We start from the raw sequence: 26228 nt of genomic DNA, 5'->3' as shown, positions 1-26228 counted from the left end.
AGAAAGTAAAAGTGAATCTCGGGCTCCTTCTGACCATACTTTTATAGTCACCATGACATTGACAGAAAAAGATAAGAGAGCCAGTTTAAAGCAGCTGTACTCATCTTCTCTGAAGGAATAACCCAAACACCATGAACCTTCTGAATGTTTCTTTCACACAGAGAAGCTTCCAGAACCCTCCTGAATTAATTAGAATAGGAAAGATCTCTACACATCAGATCAATACTTTCTACCCTAAGAAATACAAAATTAAAACTCTACTCGTTTTATTTCAGGTGATTGTTTTAAAGACCCAATTCCAGAAGCTGACTTGTATATTTTGGCTAGGATCCTGCACTGCTTTCCAGATGAGAAGTGTGTGCAACTGCTAACTAGACTGCACAAAGCCTGCAAGCCTGGTAGGTGCATGGTGTCCAAGGTGTTTCCTGTGGGAACTGATTTGCATTCCAAGGTGCTTGGATTTCCCCACGGCCCCTTCCCCTTATGTCTGTGTGCCACTCAGGCGCAGCTGCATTTCTTTTTTTATATATTTTTTAAAAAATCTTTATTAATTCACATTAAAATCCATACAAAAAAGAAATACAAATTTCAATTATACAATAATAAATAAAATAACTTCCAAACTTTTACACATCGCTTTACTTTGAGTTTTCCCCATTACTTGCGTTACTCTTCCCTGAAACAAAACCTGATTTTTAATTCCCTCCTCATCAAATTTCCCGATAAAATCCCTTGTGGCCAGCTAGTCCAAACAGATCACCAACTCTGTTTTGATATCTTTTTTCTTAAAATATTCTTCTACATATTCCCATTTCTTTTTAGAACTTTGTTTCGAATTATTCCTAATTGCCGCCGTCATTCTATCTAGGTTCATAAATTCAATTAATTTTAACTGCCACTCTTGAATTGTGGGTATCTCTTCCTTTTTCCATTTTTGACCGATCAGCAGTTTTGCTGCCGCACAGGAGTGAAGAAAAATATCTATCCTGTCTTCTGGGAGGTTTCCAGGTATCAGACTCAATAGAAAATATTCTGGGTTTTTTTTAAAGGTAACCCTTTACATTTTTTTCAATTCCTCGTAAACCTCTCCCCAGAATTCCTTAATCTTTTCACATCCCCACCAACAATGTATATAATTTCCCCCTTTATTTTGGCATTTCCAATAATTGCTTGCTTCGTTTTTGTATATTTTGGCTATCCTTTCCGGTGTTAAATGCCACCTGTAAACCATTTTTAACATATTTTCTTTTATTCCGGTACAGGCCGTAAACTTCATTGTGATTCTCCATAATTTATCCCATTGGGCTTTGTAAATTGGCCTTCCTAGATCTTGGGCCCATTTAACCATCACACATTTTATTTCTTTGTCCTTCAGCTCCCACTCCAAAAGAAATTTGTAGATCTTTGACAATGGTTTAACAGTATTTTCAATTAAAATCTCCTGTGATTTAGATTTCTCTTTCCCAAAGCCTATTTTTTGTGTTCTTGAAATAAACTTTGCAATTGGAGATATTGTAACCAACTCGTACAACTTAATTTAATTTGATCATAAGATTTTAACACTAATTGTTCTCCATCTTTTTCTATTAAATCTTGGTACGTTAACCATCTCCCATTCTTGCTTCCACCTCCCATTGACGTCATCTCCAATGAAGAGGCCCACCACGGTACTTTAGGCTCTATTAAATCCTTAAATTCCTGCCAAACCTTAAGAATTGACTTTTTTATTACATGGTCTGAGAATAGTTTAAGTTTCTTCCTATCTTCTTGTAAGAGATATGTATGCCACCCAGTTACATTTCTAAAACCTTCCACTTCTAAAATTTCTTCATCTTCCAATACCAACCATTCCCTAAGCCAACAAAAACATGTGGATGCATAATAAATCCTAAGATCCGGGACCCCCCATCCTCCCCTTTCTTTAGCATCTGTAAGCAATTTGTATTGGATCCTTGCCTTTTTCCCTAGCCAAATGAAATTGTTCAAATCTCTTCTCCAATTGTCAAATATCTCCTTTCCCCCCACTATAGACAACATTTGAAACAGGAATAGGATCCTAGGCAATATTACCATCTTAATCGTAGCTATTCTACTTGAGAAGGATAAATTTAAATCTTTCCATCTTTCCATCTCCTTTTTAGTCTCCCTCCATATTTTCCCATAATTATTTTCAAAAAGCTCTATTTTATTTGCGCTAATCTCAATTCCCAAATATTTAACTTTTTTGACTATTTCCCATTCCGTTAATGTCCCTAAACTTAACATTCCTTCCTTCCTTATATTTTTGACTAATATTTTTGTTTTCCCCCCATTGATTCTAAGCCCTGATACTTCTTCAAATGTTCTTAAAATCTCTTTTAGATTCATAATCGATTCCTTTGGTTCCTCTGTCATCACTATCATATCGTCAGCAAAGGCATTGATTTTATATATTGTCTTTTTGACTCTAATTCCTCTAACTTCCTTGTTTTCCTTGATATCGTCCAGCAAAGACTCAATAGATAATATAAATAATAACGGGGATAGGGGACACCCTTGCCTTGTTCCCTTTCTTATCTCAAACTCCTCCATCACCTCCCCATTTAAGATTAATTTTGCAAATTGTCTATCATAAATCGAATTAATTCCTTCCAAAAAATTCCCCTTAATTCCTATTTTAGCTAATGATTTCTTCATAAATTCCCACGATAGAGAATCAAAGGCTTTTTCAATATCAAGGAAAACAAAGGCAGCCCCTTTGCCCGGCGTCCAATCCAAATATTCTATCAAATCCAAGAGGATCCTCATATTCCTAGCCATCTTTCTTCCCGGCAAGAATCCCTGTTGGTTCTGTCCTATGATCCTGTTCAGAATTCCTTTTAATCTATTGGCAAGGATCTCGGCAAATAATTTATAATCAACATTAAGGAGTGAGATAGGTCTGAAATTCCCAACTTGCTTAAACTCTTCTTCATCCTTCGGGATCAGTGTAATATAAGCCTCTTGCCATGATCTTGGCACTGGCCCTCCTTCCATAGTTCTATTGACTAATTTCTGATACACCCCTCCAATCTCTTCCTTAAATATTTTAGAATGCTGGCTGGACAGGCCGTCTGTCCCAGGTGACTTACCCACCTTTGCTTTCTTAATAGCCTCATAAATTTCTTGCAGAGACACTGGCTTATTTAATAAATCTTTTTCTTCTTCCATAATTATTTTCCCCCTTTTCCCTAGAAAATTAGTTTCTAACTTATTTTCATTAATATTCCCTTTCCCATATAATTTTTTATAATAGTGTGTAAGACGTTTTTGTATATCCTCCGATCTTGTCAATTTCCCCCCTTTATCTATTATGCCCGTGATCAATCTTCCTTTCTGCATTTTCCTTAATTTCCATGCAAGTAATTTCCCTGCCTTCCCTCCCCATTCAAATGTTTTTTGTTTACTCCATCTTATTTTATTCTCAATTTCTTGACCCACTAATACTGATAGCTCTTTTTGCAAGATTTTTATTCTCATCACTAGGGCTTCGTTCCTTGGGTTGCTTGCCAGATCTCTTTCTTTCTCCTTGATTTGTCCCTTAATTTCCTCCATATTTTTTTCTCTTTCCCTTCTAACTTTGCTTTTCTGTTGAATATACAGGCCTTGGACAAAGGCCTTACTCGCATCCCATGTTGTTGTTGTTAGATCTACCTCTTCTGATACATTATTCTTAAAAAACTCTTTTAATAATTCCTTCATTTTTTTGACAAATGCCTCATCGTTCAAAATTCTTTCATCCATTCTCCATCTATTAAACTTCCTATTCTTCCCCTTAATCTTTATCATTATTGGGTTATGGTCGGTAATTGATTTAGTCTTTATTTCACTTTTAACCACTTTTTGTAATATACCAGGGGTGGACCATATCATATCAATTCCTTTATTTCTTGAGCTTCTGATCCTAGGACACCTGGGAAAAGTAACATGCTGCTTTGTAATATGTAATGATACATCTCTATGTCCTTTTCTGAAACAGGTGGTGGAGTTCTAGTAGTGGAAATAGTTCTCAATGAAGACAGAACAGGGCCATTGGAAGCTCATATATACGGTATGCTTATGCTGCTTTGTACTCAAGGGAAAGAACGGACCCCGTCAGAGTACAATGCGCTCCTCAGTGCCGCTGGCTTTAAGGAGATTCAGCAAAAGAAAACAGGCCTCTTTGATGCCATTTTAGGAAGACAATAACATTGACCAAGAACATTCAGTGAGCGTCGTGACTGAACAGATATATTTCTGCCCGATTCTTTGTAGCCATAACTGAACATACTTAATCGCTTTACTTTTATTGTTGTTGCAAATCCTCACCATGTGGAAATATCTCCTCCACCCCCTTGCTTATCATTATGGTTGAACACTGAGAAGCTAAAATAATAATAAAAATTGTTATCGTACATGTTAACCACCGTTGTAAGTAGTTATTACCTTCATTTCCCTGCTTGCCTTTTTTTCTACGAGCACATGAGCCAAACCAGGAAAAAGAAAGAGGTTGTATCCCATATTGCCTCAGGTTATGTATGTATGTACGTATGTATGTATGTCTTCATAGCGCCCAGGATGGTTGCCCCAGGGGGCGTGGAGGGCAACATGAGATGGACGCAGCAGGCCGGGAATGCCTCCTTCCAATCAGTCCAATTGGAGGGGTACAAGACTGTTGCTTCTTCCTCATTCCCTGCCAGCCCCACATTGCTTTGTAAAGCTGGGGTGTGGGTTCGGATTTACAAAGCATTGAGGGGCTGATAGGGACCAGGTGAGGAGCAAAGTGCTCCCTCAGAAAAACTGCACCTGGGGCAATGGTCCCCCTCAGTCTGCCCACGCTACGCCTCTCCCGGAGTGAAACTGCTACATCCACAAGTACTGAAGACATTCACTCCAATTCATTTGAGTCTAGCTAAAGACAATGATTTGCAAGTGTAAATTCGCTCAGCACTACCAAGTCGGTTTCTTTCATGGCCTATCATAGCTATCCAAAACAGGTTCGTGTCCTTATCCGTGTAGCACGAATCTGAATGGTTCCTATCTGTGTTTTTAGCATTCCATGACCCTCTGACCCCACTGCATACAATTCCCCTTCCAATGCCCACCCAGCACCTCTTTCCACATCCAAGGGTCACTCTGGGTCACACCTGCTCCTGTTGCTCTGAAAAGCCCCTTGGCCTTCTTGATGTTAACATCCCTCTGTTATGTAATGCATGCTGGGCTTGGGACACCCAAGCTGGGCCCTATTTAGCCCTTTCAGTTAAGCATGGTCACCCTTCTTACACCCCAAGTTCCCTCCCAGTAACAGTGCCAAGCTAGCTTCCCTTTTCAGTTAGCTGCAGATTTCCATGGGAGCTGTCAGAACTGAGAAAATCTTTTTGGAAATTTGGAATAAAATGAACTTGTCTTTGTTAGGATGAATATCAGTTATTAAGATGAATGTACTGTAAAAATGTTGTTTTTATTCCAAGCAGTCCTGGTAACTAGCAATATGGGATGCTTCAAAGATAAGGATATTTCAAAATTTGTATGATGTGGCAGAAGCCATGAATAAAGTATACATTAGTAACAGATATTAAAGGTAGAGGAGGCTTCTCCCTGCCAGATCTGAAATTATATTATGTAGCCTCCTGTTTTTGCTGGATCCAGGAATGGATAAAATTTTAAAATACATATTTATTAGATTTGGAAGGCCCTGACAATTCAGTGTTTCTCACATTTTAAGACGTCCCTATAAAATAAGCCATGGCACGATTTTCATGCATTGAAAAAATATAAGACATACCCCGAAAATAAGCCGTAGTGCTACCATATGTGAGCTCTACTCGGTGAAGAGGACAAAAGTAGCATTTGCGGTGGAGAGGAGAGGAAGGCACGAAGAAGAAAAGAGCGGCGATTAAAGATGCTGCCTCATGAATGACCTCCGTGTGCCTCTCTTTTTCTGCCCCTGTGCGTCTCTTTCTCCCCCTGTGCACCTCTCTTATTCTCCCCCTGTGCGCCTCTTTTTCTCCCCCTGTGCGCCTCTCTTTTTCTCCCCCTGTGCGCCTCTCTTTTTCTCCCCCTGTGCGCCTCTCTCTCTCTCTCTCTCTCTCTCTCTCTCACACACACACACACACACACAGGCCACCTCTCGCTTCCCCCCACCTTTTCCCCCTTCCATTCTACCGGTATGTGCCCAGCCATGAGTTGCCTGTTGATTTCCTCTTGATGGCCGAGACAGAGAGCGAGGCAGGAAAACTGCAGCTACAGTAGGAAAGTGGTGAGCTCTCGCAGACACGCGGGTGGGTTTTTAAAAAACTGACATCCCCTCCCATCTCGTTTTGCCGAGAGACCCAGACAACTTGCATTCCTAGGCTTCAAAGGTTATGCATATGAAAGAAGAGATTAAGGAGATGGATGAAGACAACTTCCTATTATCACCTTGCCTTTGTCCTGAAAGGTAGAAACCTTATTGTAGCCATGAGATCTGGGCATCAAAGGAAAGTACTTAACAGCTATTTGTTGTTGTTGTTGTTGTTGTTGTTGTTGTTGTTGTTGTTGTTGTTGTTTAGTCGTTTAGTCGTGTCCGACTCTTCGTGACCCCATGGACCATAGCACGCCAGGCACTCCTGTCTTGCACTGCCTCCCACAGTTTGGTCAAACTCATGTTCGTAGCTTCGAGAACACTGTCCAACCATCTTGTCCTCTGACGTCCCCTTCTCCTAGTGCCCTCAATCTTTCCCAACATCAGGGTCTTTTCCAAGGATTCTTCTCTTCTCATGAGGTGGCCAAAGTATTGGAGCCTCAGCTTCACGATCTGTCCTTCCAGGGAGCACTCAGGGCTCATCTGCAGTGAGCACTCATCTGCAGTGATCAAGGAGCCCAAGAAAGTAAAATCTCTCAGAGAAATAAACACAGCCAATTGTACAGCATCTGTAAAATCCATATAAAAATCATTTCCCTGTTATGATCCAGCCCCCGAATAAGACACCCCCCGAAAATAAGCCATAGGCTTGTTTTCTTGATTAAAATAAATATAAGACGTGTCTTAAAATGTGAGAAACACGGTAGATTTGGCTGGCATGTGTACTTATGGTATGAAAAGGCAAGAGTACATCAAAGCTTTTGAAAACATTATAAGGAAAGCGATTTTTAAAGTTTGGGAAAAGTATAAAGGATTATTAGAACAGAAAACACCATGGTGGTTTTCTCTATTAGAGACAATATCAGGGGGGAAATTAAATATGGACACTAAATGGGCTACATATATAAAGATCTTAATTGAATCAGAAAGCCAATTAAAATTGAAAGATTTTAACAAAATTAGAGAGAATGTAACAGGTTGGTTACAATATTTTCAATTGAATGAAATATTCCGTATGACATTTCAACTTTTCAGAGAGAAATAATAGAAAATGTTACTAAGTTAATATAAAAAAGGTATAATCTGCTGCTGGACTGGGAAACGAAAGATGAAGATGTTAAATCAGTTATCCTTAAATGGGCACAAGATGTGGGACACAATATTCAAATGGAGGAATGGGATAAACTATGGTAGAATGAGGTAAAATTTGAGTGGATAGGTGGAGTCCCCCCAAACCCCGGTGACCTGACCCCCGAGAGGAATAATGACTCAAGACAACGTGGTATGGGATTAAAATTGGCCACAACTTTATTAAGTTTCAGATGTAAGGAGACCTTGGCTCAGGCATTGGCCGTTTATCCTTCCCAGTCCCCAGCCAAGCTAAAATAAGGCCAGACATTGAGGTGGAAAATGAGCATTTGGCCCAGAGTATTGAAGACATTTGCTCCAATTTATTTGGGTCTGAATAAAGACAATGGTTTACAAATGTAAATTCACTCAGCACTACAAAGCCTATCATTGCTATCCTAAAGGGTTATCCTGCCTTCATTGTAGCTCAAATGTAAACAGTCCCTATCTGCATTTCTAGCATTTCATTTCCTTCTGACCCACTGCATCCAACTCCCCTTCCTTTGCCCTCCCCACACCCCTGTAATTGAGAATCACACCATGTATGTGAAGAAATAGACTCTAGTTCAGCTCAAGCACATCTCCCCACACCCCTGTAATTGAGAATCACACCATGTATGTGATAAAATAGACTCTAGTTCAGCTCGTCTTGTGCCAGAATAACAAATGTTTGGTCCTTTGAGGTGCCTCCGCCGGACTCTCTTGGTTTTTTTGTTCTTGTTTCTCCTCCGAGCAACTGATTCAGCAAAGCCAATATTAGCTCCTGATAAAGGCTGCAATACTAAACCCAATTAAGTAACTTGGTGGGTGGGGATGGCTACATGCTATTTAATCCAATGCAACTGTTTTCTGAGCAGCCATAGGACTGCAGATCACAACATTGTCAACTTGGGAAGTGTGCCTCATATGATTACAGCTGCTACCTGGGAGCAAGGCACATAAAGGTTAGTCTTTTTGCTGCTCCTCTGGCTTGGTCAAGGACGCTGCAGCCTCCTGCTACATTTAGATCCTCCCACCTTTCCTTCAAGGAGTTCAAGGTGACATCCCTAGTTTTCCCTACTTTGACTTTATACTCAGAAGAAGGTCATTCTCACAATGAGGTAGGTTTGGATGAGAGTTGGTGAATGGCTCAAGGTGAGCTTCATGCAGAACTATCCTGCTTTTCTGTTTTTGCTGTGTCTCCACAGGTATGTGGTCCCTTGCCTTCACCCCTGCCTCAAAGCTTTCTGTTTCTGGATTCTCTGATTCTTAGTAACTCTGTGATTCCATTTTGCTTCTGTGGGAAACTCCTCATTCTTCATTTTCTTTCTCTTGGATTCCCCTTGAGTCCTTTCTCGTGCTCCTTAACTTTTCTTCTTCAGACTCTACCTATCCTCGTTCAGCATTACTACTTGCATATTTTCCTGAATTTCTCTATATTGTTATTACAAATAATTCATTTAGTGAGCTTCTTGGGAATTTTTGCCTTTCCCTTTTGTCGACTTTGGCACAAAAATGGCTCCTACAATGTGACTTGCATGTGACGCTTCTTTGTTCATGTGTTTCTGTATTTTAAGAATTTCCAAATGGCCTCATTTCAGCAAGAGATTTTTCCCTAAACCACCAGCTCTCTCTTCTGATTAATTGTCTCCAATAACTTGTTAATTGTGCATTTCCAGACACCAATTGACTTTACCTCACTTGTCATGTTTTGATAGCACTTTTCCCTCACATAGACAAAGTCAATAATTTCCAGGTACTTCCTTCCTCTTGCACTTGTGAGAAAGAAATGCTGTTCATAGATTTCTAATACAGTACTTAGTTCGCTCCAGATATCAGAATGGCCACTCCTAGTGGCTGCTTTTGGCATTTTCGGCCATGTGGCAGCTTTGCACCCTGAAGTTCCACTGCCAGCAGGTGGAGGCCTAGTCTTTCCATACATTTCTCTGGAAGAGAAGCTGGAGAGTTGCAGTCTCGGTGTTGCACTTTTTTACAATGAGGGCAGCATGGCGTGGAATCCTAGAAATGTGTCTTCTGCCGCATTATGCTTGTTTTAAGCATTTTGTCCCTGCAGAATTGGTGAGGGAAAGGGGTTTTGCACAGAGGTGTGAAAAAGTTAATCTTTTGTCCCCTTCATTTTAAGCGCTTTATGGAAATACCAACCTTGCCAATCTCTACCTTGGCAAAAGAAGCCCAAGGACTCAGTATTATTCTTTGAAGTTCAGTGCTGAATTTACCTATATGAGAGCACAACACCTAGCTGATGCTGTGAGGTGAGGAGATTGATAAAAAGGGTAATAAAATGGTAAAACTCACAGACGTTACAAATAAACAAACCTATGATTGGTAGGCACAGCTTTGACAACACATGTAATTGTGTGTGTAGTAAACTTCCTTTAATTGTTTTGTTGAAGAGACTGAAATTTAATTATATAGTTACGATGCTCATTCTTTCTTAAACTAAAACAAATGTTCTATTTCAGGGAAGGAGAACCTCAGACATATAGAATAAATGACATTTCTACAAGAAATTTCTATGAGGCTTTTTACAGGTACAGAAAAATTGTATTGTTCTAGATCTTATTTCTTTTTAAAGAATGGGCAAAGCTTTCCCTTTGCAATCTGTGTGAAACCTATTGCTAACTTTTCTAGCCAGTGTTGCTTTCTCCCCTCTCTGATAGTTATCTTTAATGATATTGGCAGCTCCCTTACTGCATGCCAGACTTGGGATCCTGGTTCCCCCCCCCCATTTAAGCATGATGTCTACAATTAGATTCCTTGCTATCAGGTCTTGCATTACACAAACTACATAGGAGGCAACTCCTGGGGGCTGTGGGAGCCTCAGCCCCCACAATAAAATACTTGAGGGGGCAGGTACCCCCCCCAATTTGATGGACATTCCCATTCAAATGATGTGTATGAACTGCATCATGTGATTAGTTATCATGTGATCACTCTATATGACCCTGCCTTGTTTGCCTCCAGTATTTTCTGATCTTGAAGCAGAACTGCTTCCAGTCATAGCAAATAGCCTTTTCTGAGTCTTATCACTGCGGCAGTGCAGTTTCCCACAATCCAGAGGCCAAAAACATCCCCACTTGTGGGGTTAACATATGAGGAAATAGCGACTAAATCCAAAGAAAGATTTAAATTGAAGACATATGAACAAATAAAGGATAGGCTGGCAGGATGGATACAATATCACCAAATTAATGATTTGTTTATGAAGGATAGGAAGAATTTGGGCTTTGAAGAAAAGAAATCTAAATTTCAAATTGAACTTTTGGGAAATAATCAAAAAACGTTGTCTAAAATGTATAACCTACTGCTAGATTGGCACACAATGGATGAGGCAGTGAAGGAATCAATGATAAAATGGGCAATTGACATTGGGCACAACATAGAAATGGAGGCATGGGAAAAACTGTGGCAGGAAAATTTAAAATTTACCGCTTGTACAGCCTTAAAGGAAAACGTTATGAAGATGACCTATCGCTGGTACCTGACACCGGTCAAACTAGCCAAAATGTATAGATTACAAGATAAGGCTTGTTGGAAATGCAAAACAGCCAACGGAGAATTTTTTCATATGTGGTGGGGGTGTCCTAAGATAAAAAACTTTTGGGAAGCGGTCTATAATGAACTCAAAAAGATACTTAGGTACACCTTCAAGAAAAAACCTGAAGCCTTTTTATTGGGGCTGTTAGATAATGAAATTAAAAAAACTGACCAGCAATTTTTCTTGTATGCCACAGTGGCCGCGAGGCTACAAATCGCCCAAAAATGGAAGTTACAAGAGGTACCTCAGATTACGGAAGGGCAAACGAAGCTATTAGACTTGATGGAAATGGCTAAGCTAACCTATAGAATAAGGGATCAGGGTGACGTGAAATTACATAGAGAATGGAGTAAGTTTGTAGACTATGCAAGAAAGAACTATAATGGAATGAAAATGTTGGCGGTAATGAGTTAAATTCTTCATTGTTGATTATCGAGAATAATTGAAATACGCGAGAAGAGAGAACCAATATACCTGCGGGTGGGGTGGGGGGAAGTCCGAGCTGGAGACAGCTATGTATTGTTTGGACTAATATGTAATGTATAAGTTGCTGAAAATGGAAAATCAATAAAAATTTACTGGTTAAAAAAACAACAACATCCCCACTTGCTCACTATGGGGGAATCCTGTACAGGCATTAGAGGCCCTGCCCTTTTTAACAGTTCCTGGAGTTGGAATATTGTGATAGTTGGGGAAATAGTTGAGAAAGAAGGTTTGAAACATGTGGACAGGGGCTACTCATGAAATTCAGCTGCCAAGAGGCAGCTTTTGCCATGGCCAAACTTATCCTTGGGCAAAAACTGGTCACTAAAAAAAAATGGAGTTAAGGAAAAATGTGTAAAGAGAATTCAAAGTTATTTATTGCAATTGAAAACATATCATAAATAGTAGTGCAATATGAGATTGATATATAATTAATATAATATAATATAATATAGCATAGCATAATAAAATAAAATAAAATGAATATAATTGTGTGTGTGTGTCCATTGGTTTCCACTTTTCACCAAAACCTCTTGAGCGATAGCAATGAAATTTGGACACAACGTCACATGCCATTATGCGAGTGTTCCTAGCTACATGGGGTATACAAATGTCACACCTGTGCAAGGTAAAACCCTGTTTTAGGACCTAAAAAGTCACCCAGGAGGCCCTGTTGAGCATGCTGGGAAAAGAACCAGGTTACAAAACATCACCCTCTAGTGGCGGATGCACTGGTACTGCAGCTAGAAAACCTTCCTTCTCCACAGCACCTCAGCTCGCCGTTACAAATTAGGCCAAATGGAAGTGGGGATTCGCCTGGGTGGGGGTTGGGGATAGGAGAGGTCAGGATACGTCATGGATTGGGATAGGGTGGGGGGAATCATAGGGATGAGCCAGGGGGGGAAGGAAGGAACCGGATACATCATGGATCGGGACAGGGTGGGGAGAATCACAGGGATGAGCCACAGCAACGCGTGACTGGGCCAGTTAGTAATATAATATAATATAATAATATAATATAATAATATAATAATCCTTGGGCAAAAACCGGTCACTTAAAAAAACCGTATTAAGGATAAATTTGTAAAGAGAATTCAAAGTTATTTTTTGCAATTGAAAACATAGCATGAATAGTAGCGTAATATGCGATTGATATATAATATCATATGATATAATATAATATAATTATAATACATTGCTTGAAAAATGAGGAGAAGTCAGTCCACTTCAACCCTTCCTTTTGTATGGGGTCCTGAATCAATGCTTAATTATTCCTCAGGATGACTAGTGATATAGGCTGCTGCCCATCAATTAATACACCCAGACCCCTCCATGTGTAGCATTATTAAAATCAGTGCCTCTACTGAGCATGCAGAGGAGCAGGTTTGAAGAGGGGTGCTTTCTCCCCCCCTCCTCTAAGTGGTCATATATTAGAAACCACAGCCTTATTTGTCCAATTCACTGGCACAGATGTGTCAAGGGAAATGAATTCACTGGCACAGATGTGTCAAGGGAAATAATAATAAAAAAACCCTGATGTTTTGAAATTCTGGTGAGATGCACAGCTACAGTAAATGATGTATTATTATTATAATTAGTAGTTGTAGTAGTAGTAGTATTTAGATTTGTGTATGGATTATGCATACATCCCATCATGATGTCCACTGGTATCAATGGTATCATGTCCACTGGTATCAATGGGAATAAAAGGATGCGGCCAAAGAAGGGAAAGGAAATCCGCACACAACTAAAAAATAACAGCATTATGTGGAATATGGCTCCTGTCTATAACTGTCCTCTGTTCATAGGTATCTCCTCTGTTAACTGACAATGCAATTTTGAATTACTAGAACAGAGAGCGGCTTGCGAGAATTCATGAAACTTATGCATGAGATGTGGCGTCTGTGGAGTGGAGTTGTGTTGAATGCATTTGATCTTTCTCATTTCCCACTCGTTTGTGATGTGGGAGGTAAGTACTATAAATTATCACATGTCTTCCTATGCTGGCACTCCAAAATCATAAGGCTGCTGTTGTAGAACAGGAAACATCTCTCCATCCCATTTTCTCCTGAGCTGTAAGCCCTGTCTTCATCATCATCATAATCATCATCATCGTCTGATCTGTATGCCACCTTTCCACAGTTAAAACAATGCTCAAGGTGGCTTACAATATGAAAAGATTCACAAAATTACAAATATAGCAAAGTAGTAATAGAAATAAATAAAACACATTACTTAACGAAACTGAACAATTTCCACATAAAAATAAAGATACAAAATGTTAATATCAGTCAATATCAGTAACAACACAAAAACTCCCAACAAAACTTTCCCCCCAAATACCCCAGTTCTTGCTGGGCAGCAGCCGCAGCCGCAGTCCTTAGGAGGACTGTCAGGCCCCACCCTGGGCCAGTTGGAAAGAGGCACCCTCAGGCACTCAGCGGAGGAGTCAGTGGGGTGGTGTGGAGAGAAGGGGAATAGATGACTTCAGTTCAAATGCCAGAAGTCTCAATTAGGTCCACTGAAAAGAAGTGTGTTTGCCTCAGTTCTGGACACGCCTGCCTGGCAAACTCTCATATCCCTCTCGATAGTATTTTCATTGCTTCTGCTAAACAGGATAGAATTGCAGCACAAGGTTTTGCTTTGTGTTGTGCAAGTACAATATTGTCTTCTCACCCCCTAATAACCCATGACCCAAACTCTGAACTATCACATCCTCAGAACTGCAAAAGTGGCACATACTTACCACAGAATGAAATGACTGGACAACCACTTATCTGGTGTGCTATCTTAGAGATTTGCGCAGGAATCTTTGGGGAAAGCTTTGATATGTACAACGTGTTCATTTTTCCCCTTTGTTTCTCCCCTTAAGGATGTACTGGTGCCCTAGCAAATAAATGTATTTCATTGTATCCAAATTCTACTGTGACCATTTTCGACCTACCTGAAGTAGTGGAAACAGGAAAGAAGCATTTTGTCTCCTCAGAGGAACACCGGATTACTTTTCATGGAGGTAAAATGTTCTTTTATCCTACAAAGGTTCCATCATTTTTCCGCAAACAAGACAGCCATGCACTAAGCAGGGATTGAGAATCGGTGTAGTTATGGTTGGACTACAACTCCCATCATCCTTGACCATGCTGACTGGGGCTGGTGAGAGCAAATACATTGTTGAACTATAGAACTCACTCCCACAGGAGACAGTGAAGGCCACCAATTTGGATGGTTTCTAAAGGGAAAAAGGCAAATTCCTGGAGATAAGTCTATAAATGACTACGAGCCGTGATGGTTATGCTCTGCCACCAGTCTCTGTAAGAATAATAATGATTTCACCATGGTATTCTACTCAATATTGATCCAGATCAGATTCCAGTATATAGTCCTCAGATTAAAAACTTTAACACGTTGCAGGATTTCAAAAAAATAGACCAGAGGCAATTGTATTTAATCCAGCAGAGCTTTACTGCTACTGAAGGCAAATGAGCATAATCATCACAAATCCAATCAGGGCCGGCTCTTCATAGCCCCCCGGTGGCGCAGTGCACCATGGTGCGGGGCTGGTAACCGATTGCGCCCTGCGAGGGCGGGGCGGGCGGCGGAAGGATCTCCGCCCCTCAGCACCAGGGCGTGCGATCTGCTCAAGACGGCCCTGAATCCAATACATTCAGGATTGGCACTGTCCATAAGAAATCCAGTTGCAGCAGACTTAACTTAAATTTACAATCAATAACCATAGCTGGCAAGTTATCCCTTTTTTACAGGGATTTTCCCTTATGCTGAATAGGCTTCCTCGCGAGAAAAGGGAAAACTTGGCAGCTATGTCAATAACTTATAATAAGTATAACCTCAACTTTATATTATACTATGTACAGAACACCACACCAGAAGGAAAAGAGATAGAAAGTAAAAGTGAAACTCAGGCTCCTTCTGACCATACTTTTATAGTCACCATGACACTGACAGAAAAAGATAAGAGAACCAGTATAAACCAGCTGTACGCATCTTCTCTGAAGGAATAACCCAAACACCATGAACCTTCTGACTGTTTCTTTCACACAGAGAAGCTTCCAGAACCCTCCTGAATTAATTAGAATATGAAAGATCTCTACACATCAGATCAATACTTTCTACCCTAAGAAATACAAAATTATAACTCTACTCGTTTTATTTCAGGTGATTTTTTTAAAGACCCAATTCCAGAAGCTGACCTGTATATATTGTCTAGGACCCTGCACTGCTTTGCAGATGAGAAGTGTGTGCAACTGCTAACTAGACTGCACAAAGCCTGCAAGCCTGGTAGGTGCATGGTGTCCAAGGTGTTTCCTGTGGGAACTGATTCTCATTCCAAGGCACTTGGATTTCCCCCTGGCCCCTTCCCCTTATGTCTGTGTGCCACTCAGGCGCAGCTGCGTTTATTTCTTTATTTCTTGAGCTTCTGATCCCAGGATACTTGGGCAAAGTAACATACGTACTGCTTTTTAATATGTAATGATACCCCTTCCATGTCCTTTTCTGAAACAGGTGGTGGAGTTCTAGTAGTGGAAATAGTTCTCAATGAAGACAGAACAGGGCCATTGGAAGCTCATATATGCAGTATGGTTATGCTGCTTGTTAATCAAGGGAAAGAACGGACCCTGACAGAGCACAATGCGCTCCTCAGTGCCGCTGGCTTTAAGGAGATTCAGCAAAAGAAAACAGGCCTCTTTGACGCCATTTTAGGAAGAAAATAACATTGGCCAAGAACATTCTGTGAGCGTCGTGACTGAACAGATATATTTCTGCCCGATTCTTTGTAGCCATAACTGAACATACTTAATCACTTTACTTTTATTGTTGTTGCAAATCCTCATCATGTGGAAATATCTCCTCCACCCCCTTGCTTATCATTATGGTTGAACACTGAGAAGCTAAAATAATAAAAAAAATTGTTATCGTACATGTTAACCACCGTTGTAAGTAGTTATTACCTTCATTTCCCTGCTTGCTTCCCCACCCCCACCCCAGGAGCACATGAGCCAAACCAGGAAAAAGAAAGAGGTTGTATCCCATATTGCCTCAGGTTATGTATGTATGTATGTATGTATGTACGTATGTACGTATGTATGTATGTATGTCTTCATAGCGCCCGGCATGGTTGCCCCAGGGGGCGTGGAGGGCAATAACAGGAGGACGCAGCAGGCCGGGAATGCCGCCTTCCAATCAGTCCAATCGGAGGGGTACAAGACTGTTGCTTCTTCCTCAGTTTTGTGAGGCTGGGATGTCGGATCGGACTTACAACGCATTGAGGGGCTGATATGGACCAAGTGAGGAGCAAAGTGCTCTCTTGGAAAAACTGTGCCTGAGGCAATGGCCCCCCTCAGTCTGCCCACGTGAAACTGGGCCGGAGTGAAACTGCTACATCGCAAGTACTGAAGACATTCACTCCAATTCATTTGAGTCTAAATAAAGACAATGATTTGCATGTGTAAATTCACTCAGCACTACCAAGTCGGTTTCTTTCATGGCCTATCATAGCTATCCAAAACAGGTCCATGTCCTTATCCGGCCTACAGTGTGGCACAAATCTGAATGGTTCCTATCTGTGTTTTTAGCATTTCATGACCCTCTGACCCCACTCATACAATTCCCCTTCCAATGCCCACCCAGCACCTCTTTCCACATCCAAGGGTCACTCTGGGTCACACCTGCTCCTGTTGCTCTGAAAAGCCCCTTGGCCTCCTTGATGTTAACATCCCTCTGTTATGTAATGCATGCTGGGCTTGGCACACCCAAGCCGGGCCCGATTTAGCCCTTTCAGTTAAGCATGGTCACTCTTCTTACACCCCAAGTTCCCTCCCAGTAACAGTGCCAAGCTGGCCTCCCTTTTCAGTTAGCTGCAGATTTCCATGGGAGCTGTCAGAACTGAGAAAATCTTTTTTGGAAATTTGGAATAAAATGTACTTGTCTTTGTTAGGATGAATATCAGTTATTAAGATGAATGTACTGTAAAAATGTTGTTTTTATTCCAAGCAATCCTGGTAACAAGCAATATGGGATGCTTCAAAGATAAGGATATTTCAAAATTTGTATGACGGGGCAAAAGCCATGAATAAAGTAACAGATATTAAAGGTAGCGGAGGCTTCTCCCTGCCAGATCTGAAATTATATTATGTAGCCTCCTGTTTTTGCTGGATCCAGGAATGGATAAAATTTTAAAATACATATTTATTAGATTTGGAAGGCTCTGACAATAGATTTGGCTGGCATGTGTACTTATGGTATGAAAAAGCAAGAGTACCTCAAAGCTTTTGAAATCATATTATAAGGAAAGCGATTTTTAAAGTTTGGGAAAAGTATAAAGGATTATTAGAACAAAAAACACCATGGTGGCTTTCTCTATTAAAGGCAATATCAGGGGGGAAATTAAATATGGACACTAAATGGGCTACATATAGAGAGTTATTAATTGAATCAGAAAGCCAATTAAAATTGAAAGAATTTAACAAAGTTAGAGAGAATGTAACAGGTTGGTTACAATATTTTCAATTAAATGAAATATTCTGTATGAAATTTCAACTTTCCAGAGAGAAATAATAGAAAATGATACCAAGTTAATATAAAAAATGTTTAATCTGTTGCTGGAATAGGAAGCAAAAGATGAAGATGTTAAATCAGTTACCATTAAATGGGCACAAGATGTGGGACACAATATTCAAATGGAGGAATGGGATAAACTATGGTAGAATGAGGTAAAATTTGAGTGGACAGGTGAATTCCCCCCGAAACCCCGGTGACCCCCGAGCGTAATAATGACTCAAGACAACGTGCTATGGGATTAAAATTGGCCACAACTTTATTAAGTTTCAGATGTAGGGTGACCTTGGCTCAGGCATTGGCTGTTTATCCTTCCCAGCCAAGCTAAATTAAGGCCAGACATTGAGGTGGAAAATGAGCATTTGGCCCAGAGTATTGAAGACATTCGCTCCAGTTTATTTGGCTCTGAATAAAGACAATGGTTTGCAGGTGTAAATTCACTCAGCACTACAAAGCCTATCATTGCTATCCTAAAGGGATATCCTGCCTTCATTGTAGCTCGAATGGTAAACAGTTCCTATCTGCATTTCTGGCATTTCATTTCCCTCTGACCCACTGCATCCAGCTCCCCTTCCTTTGCCCTCCCCACACCCCTGTAATTGAGAATCACACCATGTATATGAAGAAATAGGCTCAAGTTCAGCTCGTCTTGTGCCGGAATAAGAAATATTTGGTCCTTTGAGGTGCCTCAGGACTCTCTTGGTTTTTTTTGTTCTTGTTTCTCCTCCGAGCAACTGATTCAGCAAAGCCAATATTAGCTCCCGATAAACGCTGCAATCCTAAACCCAATTAAGTAACTTGGTGGGTGGGGATGGCTACATGCTATTTAATCCAATGCAGCTGGTTTCTGAACGGCCATAGGACTGCAGATCACAACATTGTCATCTTGGGAAGTGTGCCTCATTCGATTACAGCTGCTACCTGGGAGCAAGGCACATAAAGGTTAGTCTTTTTGCTGCTCCTCTGGCTTGGTCAAGGACTCTGCAGCCTCCTGCTACATTTAGATCCCACCACCTTTCCTTCAAGGAGTTCAAGGTGACATCCCTAGTTCTCCCTATTTCGACTTTATTCTCACAATAAGCTTTTGAGGTAGGTTTGGATGAGAGTTGGTGAATGGCTCAAGGTGAGCTTCATGCAGAACTATCCTGCTGTTCTGTTTTTGCTGTGTCTCCACAGGTATGTGGTCCCTTGCCTTCACCCCTGCCTCAAAGCTTTCTGTTTCTGGATTCTCTGATTCTTAGTAACTCTGTGATTCCATTTTCCTTCTGTGGGAAACTCCTCATTCTTCATTTTCTTTCTCTTGGATTCCCCTTGATTCCTTTCTCGTGCTCCTTAACTTTTCTTCTTCAGACTCTACCTATCCTTGTTCAGCATTACTACTTGCATATTTTCTGAATTTCTCTATATTATTATCACAAATAATTCATTTTTAGAAGTGATTTCTTTAGTGAGCTTCTTGGGAATGTTTGCCATTCCCTTTTGTCGACTTTGGCACAAAAATGGCTCCTACAATGTGACTTGCATGTGATGCTTCTTTGTTCATGTGTTTCTGTATTTTAAGAATTTCCAAATGGGCTCACTTCAGCAAGAGAGTTTTCTCTAAACCACCAGCTGTCTCTTCTGATTAATTTTCTCCAATAACTTGTTAATTCTGCATTTCCAGACACCAGTTGATTTTACCTCACTTGTTAGGTTCTGATATCACTTTTACTCACACAGGCAAAGTCAATAATTACCGGTTCCAGCTACTACCATCCTCTTGCACTTGTGAAAAATAAATCCTTTTCCACTTATGCTTTTCTCACAAACATCTCTGGCAATAATTTCCAGGTACTTCCTTCCTCCTGCACTTGTGAGAAAGAAATGCCTTTCCACTTACCAGTATGTCTTTTCTACAAACATCTCTGGCCTCAGTCATTTGCAAAGTTCATTGTCATTTATCTAGACTTATTTATTGGCAATTCATTTTCAGTGAATTTTGAATAAAAGTACCACAAGCAGAGTGCTCTTTCTTCCAACAACAACTTGCTCATCAGAGGAAGACTGTGAGGTCTCTGACAGACACAGTAAAGAACAATGAATGTGACAGAAGAAGCTGAAGCTCTGAAAATGTTATTTCTCAATCAGCATGCATTTCTAATTCCAAAGGTAAAAGTATTGTCTGCAAAATTTAATACTTGCAAGGAGTTGGAAACTTTCACCTTGTAAATGGTTGTGTAGAATCAGAAATGCCTTTAAATGGCAAGGCAAATATTAGGGTTATAGAGGTCAACCCAGCACAAACAAAGGCAGAAACTTCTAGTGTTGTCACTTGAATGTTTAATACGAAAATGAGTCTATGCATGAGACCCGCAGCACAAGTGGAATACAGCAACGATTTAATCTTATTTTACTTAACATACCTATGTCCTGCTTTTATTTCTGCACTTCAAATGGACTTGAACTGTATTATAATCTTTTTGTGTTTCAAAAGTATCTTGTTCCTTTTTGAAAAGTCAATAACTAAAGACCATTTTGAACTCTTTCCTTTTGTACTCCATCACCCTTTTTGGATCCAGATTATGTTCACTGCCTCTGATCTTGGTGTATTTGATCTGCTGATGGAATCCAAGGAACCATTGACTTCAGTGACTATTGCCGAACGTCTGGGTACCAGTCCCTTTGGGATGGAGAGACTGCTGGACGCCTGTGTTGGCTACAAGTTCCTGCAAGTGGAGAGGAAGGACAACCAAAGTATTTCTTCTTTATTTGGAAATTTAACCAATACTATAAAGTCAAAATACCATTAAAAATCAATTTCGGTGAATAACTTTAAACCATCAAGCCAGCAACTGAACAGAATAGCAAAACAAATAGTTGTTTACAAATGTCAGTGAGAATGCTCAGTAGCAAATGGGCAGCTAGTGCAGGTCTCTAAGCACCAGTGCAGCTCAGGACATTCTGAGTCTGTCCTCCTGACTTAGATGTTACAATGAAACGAAGTTGCCTGCTGTTCATAGATTTCTAATAGTTCGCTCCAGATCTCAGAATGGCCACTCCTAGTGGCTGCCTATAGCATTTTTGACCATGTGGCAGCTTTGCACCCTGAAGTTCCACTGCCAGCTGGTGGAGGCCTAGTCTTTCCATATTTTTCTCTGGAAGAGAAGCTGGAGAGTTGCAGTCTCGGTGTTGCAATTTTTTACATTGAGGGCAGCATGACGTGGAATCCTAGAAATGTGACTTTTGCTCCATTATGTTTGTTTTAAGCATTTTGTCCCTGCAGAACTGGGGAGGAAAAGGGGGTTTGCACAGAGGTGTGAAAAAGTTAATCTTTTCCCCCTTCATTTTAAGCGCTTTATAGAAATACCAACCTTGCCAATCTCTACCTTGGCAAAAGAAGCCCAAAGACTCAGTATTATTCCTTGAAGTTCAATGCTGAATTTGCCTATACGAGAGCACAACACCTGATTGATGCTGTGAGGTGAGGAGATTGATAAAAAGGGTAATAAAATGGTAAAACTCACAGACGTTGCAAACAAACAAACCTGTGATTGGTATGCACAGCTTTGACAACACATGTAATTGTATGAGTAGTACACTTGGTTTTGTTGTTTTGTTGAAGAATTAAAATTAAAATTCTGTAGTTATCATGCTCATGTTTTCTTAAACTAAAACAAATATTCTATTTCAGGAAAGGAGAGGGTCAGACATATAGATTAAGTGACAGTTCTACAAAAAATTTCTATGAGGCTATGTACAGGTACAGAAAATTTGTATATCTTGCTTCTATTTAAAGAATGGGCAAAATTTTCCTTTTGCAATTTGTGTGAAACCTATTTCTAACTTCTATTCACCTTTCCAGTATTTTTCTAGCCAGTGTTGCTTTCTCCCCTCTCTGATAGTTATCTTTAATGATATTGGGAGCTCCCTTACTACATGCCAGACTTGGGTTCCTGTTCTCCCCCCCCCCATTTAAGCATGGTGTCTTGCATTACCCAAACTACATAGGAGGCAACTCCTGGGGGCTGTGGGAGCTTCAGCCCCCACAATAAAATACTTGAGGGGGCAGTCCCCACAATTTGATGGACATTCCCATTCAAATGATGTGTACGAACTGCATCATGTGATTAGTTATCATGCGAGATCACACTGTATTTTATTCAAGTTGGCACCCTAACAGACTAGTTGTGAAGACCCTGCCTTGTTTGCCTCCAGTATTTTCTGATGTTGAAGCAGAACTGCTTCCAGTCATAGCAAATAGCCATTTCTGAGTCTTTTCACTGCTTCAGTGCAGTTTCCCACAATCCAGAGGCCAATGTGTGCTCAGACATCCCCACTTGCTCACTATGGGGGAATCCTGTACAGGCATTAGAGGCCCTGCCCTTTTTAACAGTTCCTGGAGTTGGAATATTGTGATAGTTGGGGAAATAGTTGAGAAAGAAGGTTTGAAACATGTGGACAGGGGCTACTGATGAAATTCAGCTGCCAATAGGCAGCTTTTGCCATGGCCAAATTTATCCTTGGGCAAAAACCGGTCACTAAACAGTATTAAGGATAAATTTGTAAAGCGAATTCAAAGTTATTTATTGCAATTGAAAACTTAGCATGAATAGTAGCGTAATATGCGATTGATATATAATATGATATGATATGATTGTTATAATAATATAATATATCACTTGAAAAATGAGGAGAAGTCAGTCCACTTCAACCCTTCCTTTTGTATGGGGTCCTGAATCAAGGCTTAATTATTCCTCAGGATGACTAGTGATATAGGCTTCTGCCCATCTAATTAATACACCCAGACCCCTCCATGTGTAGCATTATTAAAATCATTGCCTCCACTGGCATGTAGAGGAGCGGGTTTGAAGAGGGGTGGTTTCTCCTCCCCCCCTCCTCTAAGTGGTCATATATTAGAAACCACAGCCTGTAGAATTGTTACATTTTTAATAACACATTCGGCCACCAATGGAAACAGAGATATGCAATGTCTATCCAGATCGAATTCAGATGGAAGAGTTTGGGCATACTAAAGAGTCCTTAGTCGAGTTCTTAACAATGTCATGCCACACACAGCAGAGTTAGAGGAAGCCTTATTTGTCCAATTCACTGGCACAGATGTGACCACAAGGGAAAAAGGGAGAAGGGAATTTGTCAATGGTAATTTAAAAAACTTAGGGTTTGACATATTGGTGAGAGGGACAGTTACAGTAAATGATTTATTATTATTATTATTAGTAGTAGTAGTAGTAGTAGTAGTTTATGGTTTATGGATACATCCCCTCATGATCTGTCCACTGGTATCAATGGGAAAAAGGAGGATGAGGCCAAAGAAAGAAAGGAAATCCACACACAACTAAAATAAAACGGCATTATGTGGAATATGGCTCCTGTCTATAACTATCCTCTGTTCAAAGGTATCCCCTCTGTGAACTGACAATTCGATTTTGAATTACTAGAACAGAGAGCGGCTTGCGAGAATTCATGGAGTTTATGCGTGAGATGTGGAGTCTGTGTGGTCGAGTTGTGTTGAATGCATTTGATCTCTCTCATTTCCCACTCGTTTGTGATGTGGGAGGTAAGTGCCATAAGTTCTCCAAACTCCGAAATCAGAAAGCTGCTGTTTTGCCCTGTATATTATTGTGAGGGGAAAGGCAGTAGATGACTTCAGTTCAAATGACAGAAGTCTCAATTAGGTCCACTGAAAAGAAGTGTGTTAGCCTTAGTTCTGGCCACGCCTGCCTGGCAAACTCTCATATTCCTCTGGACTGTAGTTTCATTGCTCCTGCTAAACAGGATAGAATTGCAGCACCCCCTAATAACCCATGACCCAAACTCTGATCTATCCCATCCTCAGAACTGCAAAAGTGGCACATACCACTGAATGAAATGACTAGACAGCCAACTCTCTGGTGTGCTATCTTAAAGATATGCGCAGGAATTTGGGGGGAAAGCTTTGATATGCACAACATGTTCATTTTCCCCATTTGGTTCTCCCCTTAAGGATGTAGTGGTGCCCTCGCAAAGGAATATATTTCATTGTATCCAAATTCTACGGTGACCATTTTCGACCTACCTGAAGTAGTGGAAACAGGAAAGAAGCATTTTGTCTCCTCAGAGGAACACCGGATTACTTTTCACAAAGGTAAAATGTTTTTATTTTTCTTATTATTATCCTACATATATTAGATCATTTTCTTCCACTAACAAACAAGACAGCCATGCACTAAGCAGGGATCGGGAATCGGTGACCCTTCAGTTATGGTTGGACTACAACTCCCATCATCTTTGACCATGCTGACTGGGGCTGGTGGGAGCACATACATAGTTGAACCAAAGAACTCACTCCCACCGGAGGCAGTGAAGGCCACCAATTTGGATGGTTTCTAAAGGGAATTAGGCAGATTCCTAGAGATAAGTCTACCAATGGCTACTAGCCGTGATGGTTCTGCCTCCAGGGACGTTATCCTGAATAGTGGCTACTTGAAACCACAGGGGAAGGAGAGGAGAGTGTTCATGTAATCAGGTCCTGGTTGGGGGTTTCCCCATGGCTGCCGGGCTAGATGGGCCATGGGCCTGATCCAGCAGAGCTCTTCTCATGCTAGGTTTTCCTTCTTCACAGTAGAAGCACCAGGAGACAGCGGTGCTCATTTTATAGCTACAAATTTGAGAATGATAAAATTAAGTATTCTCTCTGTAAGAATAACAATTATTTCACCAGATCTCTGCTTGTTTTATTTCAGGTGATTTTTTAAAAGACCCATTTCCGGAAGCTGACCTGTATATTTTGTCCAGGATCCTGCACTGCTTTCCAGATGAGAAGTGTGTGCAACTGCTAACTAGACTGCACAAAGCCTGCAAGCCTGGTAGGTGCATGGTGTCAAAGGGGTTTGTGTGGCTATATGCCCTCCTTCCCCAGAATAAAGACTCATGACACCAGGTTTAAGATTTAATTAATTGGGTGGTTAAGGCCACAACTTTATTAAATATGCATGTAGAGCGGAATTGGCTTAGGCGTTGGAACCTAACAGACTATATCCGACTCCAACCCGTGTGTTGAAGTCTGTGAGAAGTTAACCACCAGAAAGGAGCCCCGCGACGTAGATCTACTAGAGCTCCTCCTGTGGCCACCGATGGGGCGTGCCTTACGGCCCAGGCAACTCCAGGCTCAGGACCAAGCCTCGCCCCCGGAATCCTTTAACGGAATTACTTCTCCAAAATAGGGCAGCTGATGACGTACTTGCCCCTCCTCCGACTGATTGTTATGCAAATTTCCAACGCCTAACCGCCACTCGAGCCCACCCTGGCTCACCGCCAATCCGCTCACATGTAGTACCCTCTTGCCAATTCGTGGGTATCACTTAATTATCATTTAATTATTTAATATTTCACGTTATTAAGGGGGGCTGTGGTCCTGTGGGAAATGATTCCTGTGGGAAATGATTCTCATTCCAAGGCGCTTGGATTTCCTCATGGCCTCTTTCCCTTATGTCCATGTGCCACTCTGGGTCAGGTACATCATTCCTTTATTTCTTGAGCTTCTGATCCCAGGACATTTGGACAAAGTAACATGCTGCTTTGTAATATGAAATGGTGTAATATCTAATGATACATCTTCCATGTCCTTTTCTGAAACAGGTGGTGGAGTTCTAATAGTGGAAAGAGTTCTCAACGAAGACAGAACGGGGCCATTGGAAGCTCAAATATACGGTTTGGTCATGCTGCTTATTACTCAAGGAAAAGAACGGACCCCATCAGAGTACAATGTGTTCCTCAATGCTGCTGGCTTTAAGGAGATTCAGCAAAAGAAAACAGGCCACTTTGACGCCATTTTAGGAAGAAAATAACATTGACCAAGAACATTCTGTGAGCGTCGTGACTGAACAGATAAATTTTAGCCCGATTCTTTGCAGTCATAACTGAACATGCTTAATTGCTATACTTTTTGTGTGTGTGCAAATCCTCACCATGTGGAAATATCTCCTCCACCCCCTTGCTTATCATTATGGTTGAACACTAAGAGAAGCTAAAATAATAATAATAAATTGTTACTGTACGTGTTAACCACCGTTGTAAGTAGTTATTACCTTCATTTCCCTGCTTGCCTCCCCCCACCCCAAGGAGCACATGAGCCAAACCAGCAAAAAGGAAGAGGTTGTATCCCATATTAACTCGAGATTTTTTTGG

General features: G+C 40.8%; 2 protein-coding genes across 20 annotated transcripts in view; both read left to right on the top strand.

Moving 5' to 3' along the window:
• LOC118085691 (acetylserotonin O-methyltransferase) overlaps nt 1-16433 on the top strand; it is a 42800-nt gene extending 26367 nt beyond the window's left edge. For 6 of the 8 annotated variants that reach the window (XM_088667624.1, XM_088667628.1, XM_088667622.1 and 3 more), the window contains 2 exons: nt 276-398; nt 3998-4420. In XM_088667624.1, coding sequence (XP_088523750.1) covers nt 276-398; nt 3998-4206 — 332 coding nt within the window. In that variant the 3' untranslated portion in view covers nt 4207-4420. Of the gene's footprint in view, nt 1-275; nt 399-3997; nt 4421-9590; nt 9721-9930; nt 10000-13339; nt 13459-14361; nt 14503-15662; nt 15786-16010 lie in introns of those variants that run through there. The other 2 variants (XM_088667627.1, XM_088667625.1) reach the window with 2 other exon arrangements.
• LOC148685881 (acetylserotonin O-methyltransferase-like) lies at nt 8324-26105 on the top strand. Of its 12 annotated transcripts, none has more exons than XM_088667630.1 (9): nt 8324-8412; nt 20035-20210; nt 20621-20795; nt 21393-21522; nt 21733-21801; nt 23501-23619; nt 24046-24186; nt 24785-24907; nt 25680-26105. In XM_088667630.1, exons 2-9 carry the CDS (start codon nt 20139-20141, stop codon nt 25886-25888), a joined length of 1038 nt encoding a protein of 345 aa, XP_088523756.1. In that variant the 5' UTR covers nt 8324-8412; nt 20035-20138; the 3' UTR covers nt 25889-26105. The 12 variants fall into 12 exon arrangements, with proteins under 12 accessions (XP_088523756.1, XP_088523764.1, XP_088523761.1 ...); XM_088667631.1 differs by lacking the exon at nt 8324-8412 and adding an exon at nt 18920-19004; XM_088667634.1 differs by lacking the exon at nt 8324-8412 and adding an exon at nt 18920-19097.
• Nucleotides 26106-26228: the final 123 nt, after the last annotated feature.

The sequence above is a fragment of the Zootoca vivipara genome, chromosome 4 (genome assembly GCF_965207765.1).
Source record: "Zootoca vivipara chromosome 4, rZooViv2.hap1.1, whole genome shotgun sequence".
In the NCBI taxonomy this organism is placed as follows: domain Eukaryota; kingdom Metazoa; phylum Chordata; class Lepidosauria; order Squamata; family Lacertidae; genus Zootoca; species Zootoca vivipara.
The sequence above is the reverse complement of the archived record's forward strand: the minus strand, read 5'-3'. Positions and strand labels throughout refer to the sequence as shown.

What these genes read in the sequence shown, in the direction of transcription:
- LOC148685881 (XM_088667630.1), top strand. Translation starts at nt 20,139, where the DNA reads ATGAATGTGACAGAAGAAGCTGAAGCTCTGAAAATGTTATTTCTCAAT. An exon ending in GGAGAGGAAGGACAACCAAA is followed by an intron (nt 20,796 to 21,392) that starts GTATTTCTTCTT and finishes CTTCATTTTAAG; the next exon opens with CGCTTTATAGAAATACCAAC. An exon ending in GCACAAAGCCTGCAAGCCTG is followed by an intron (nt 24,908 to 25,679) that starts GTAGGTGCATGG and finishes TTTCTGAAACAG; the next exon opens with GTGGTGGAGTTCTAATAGTG.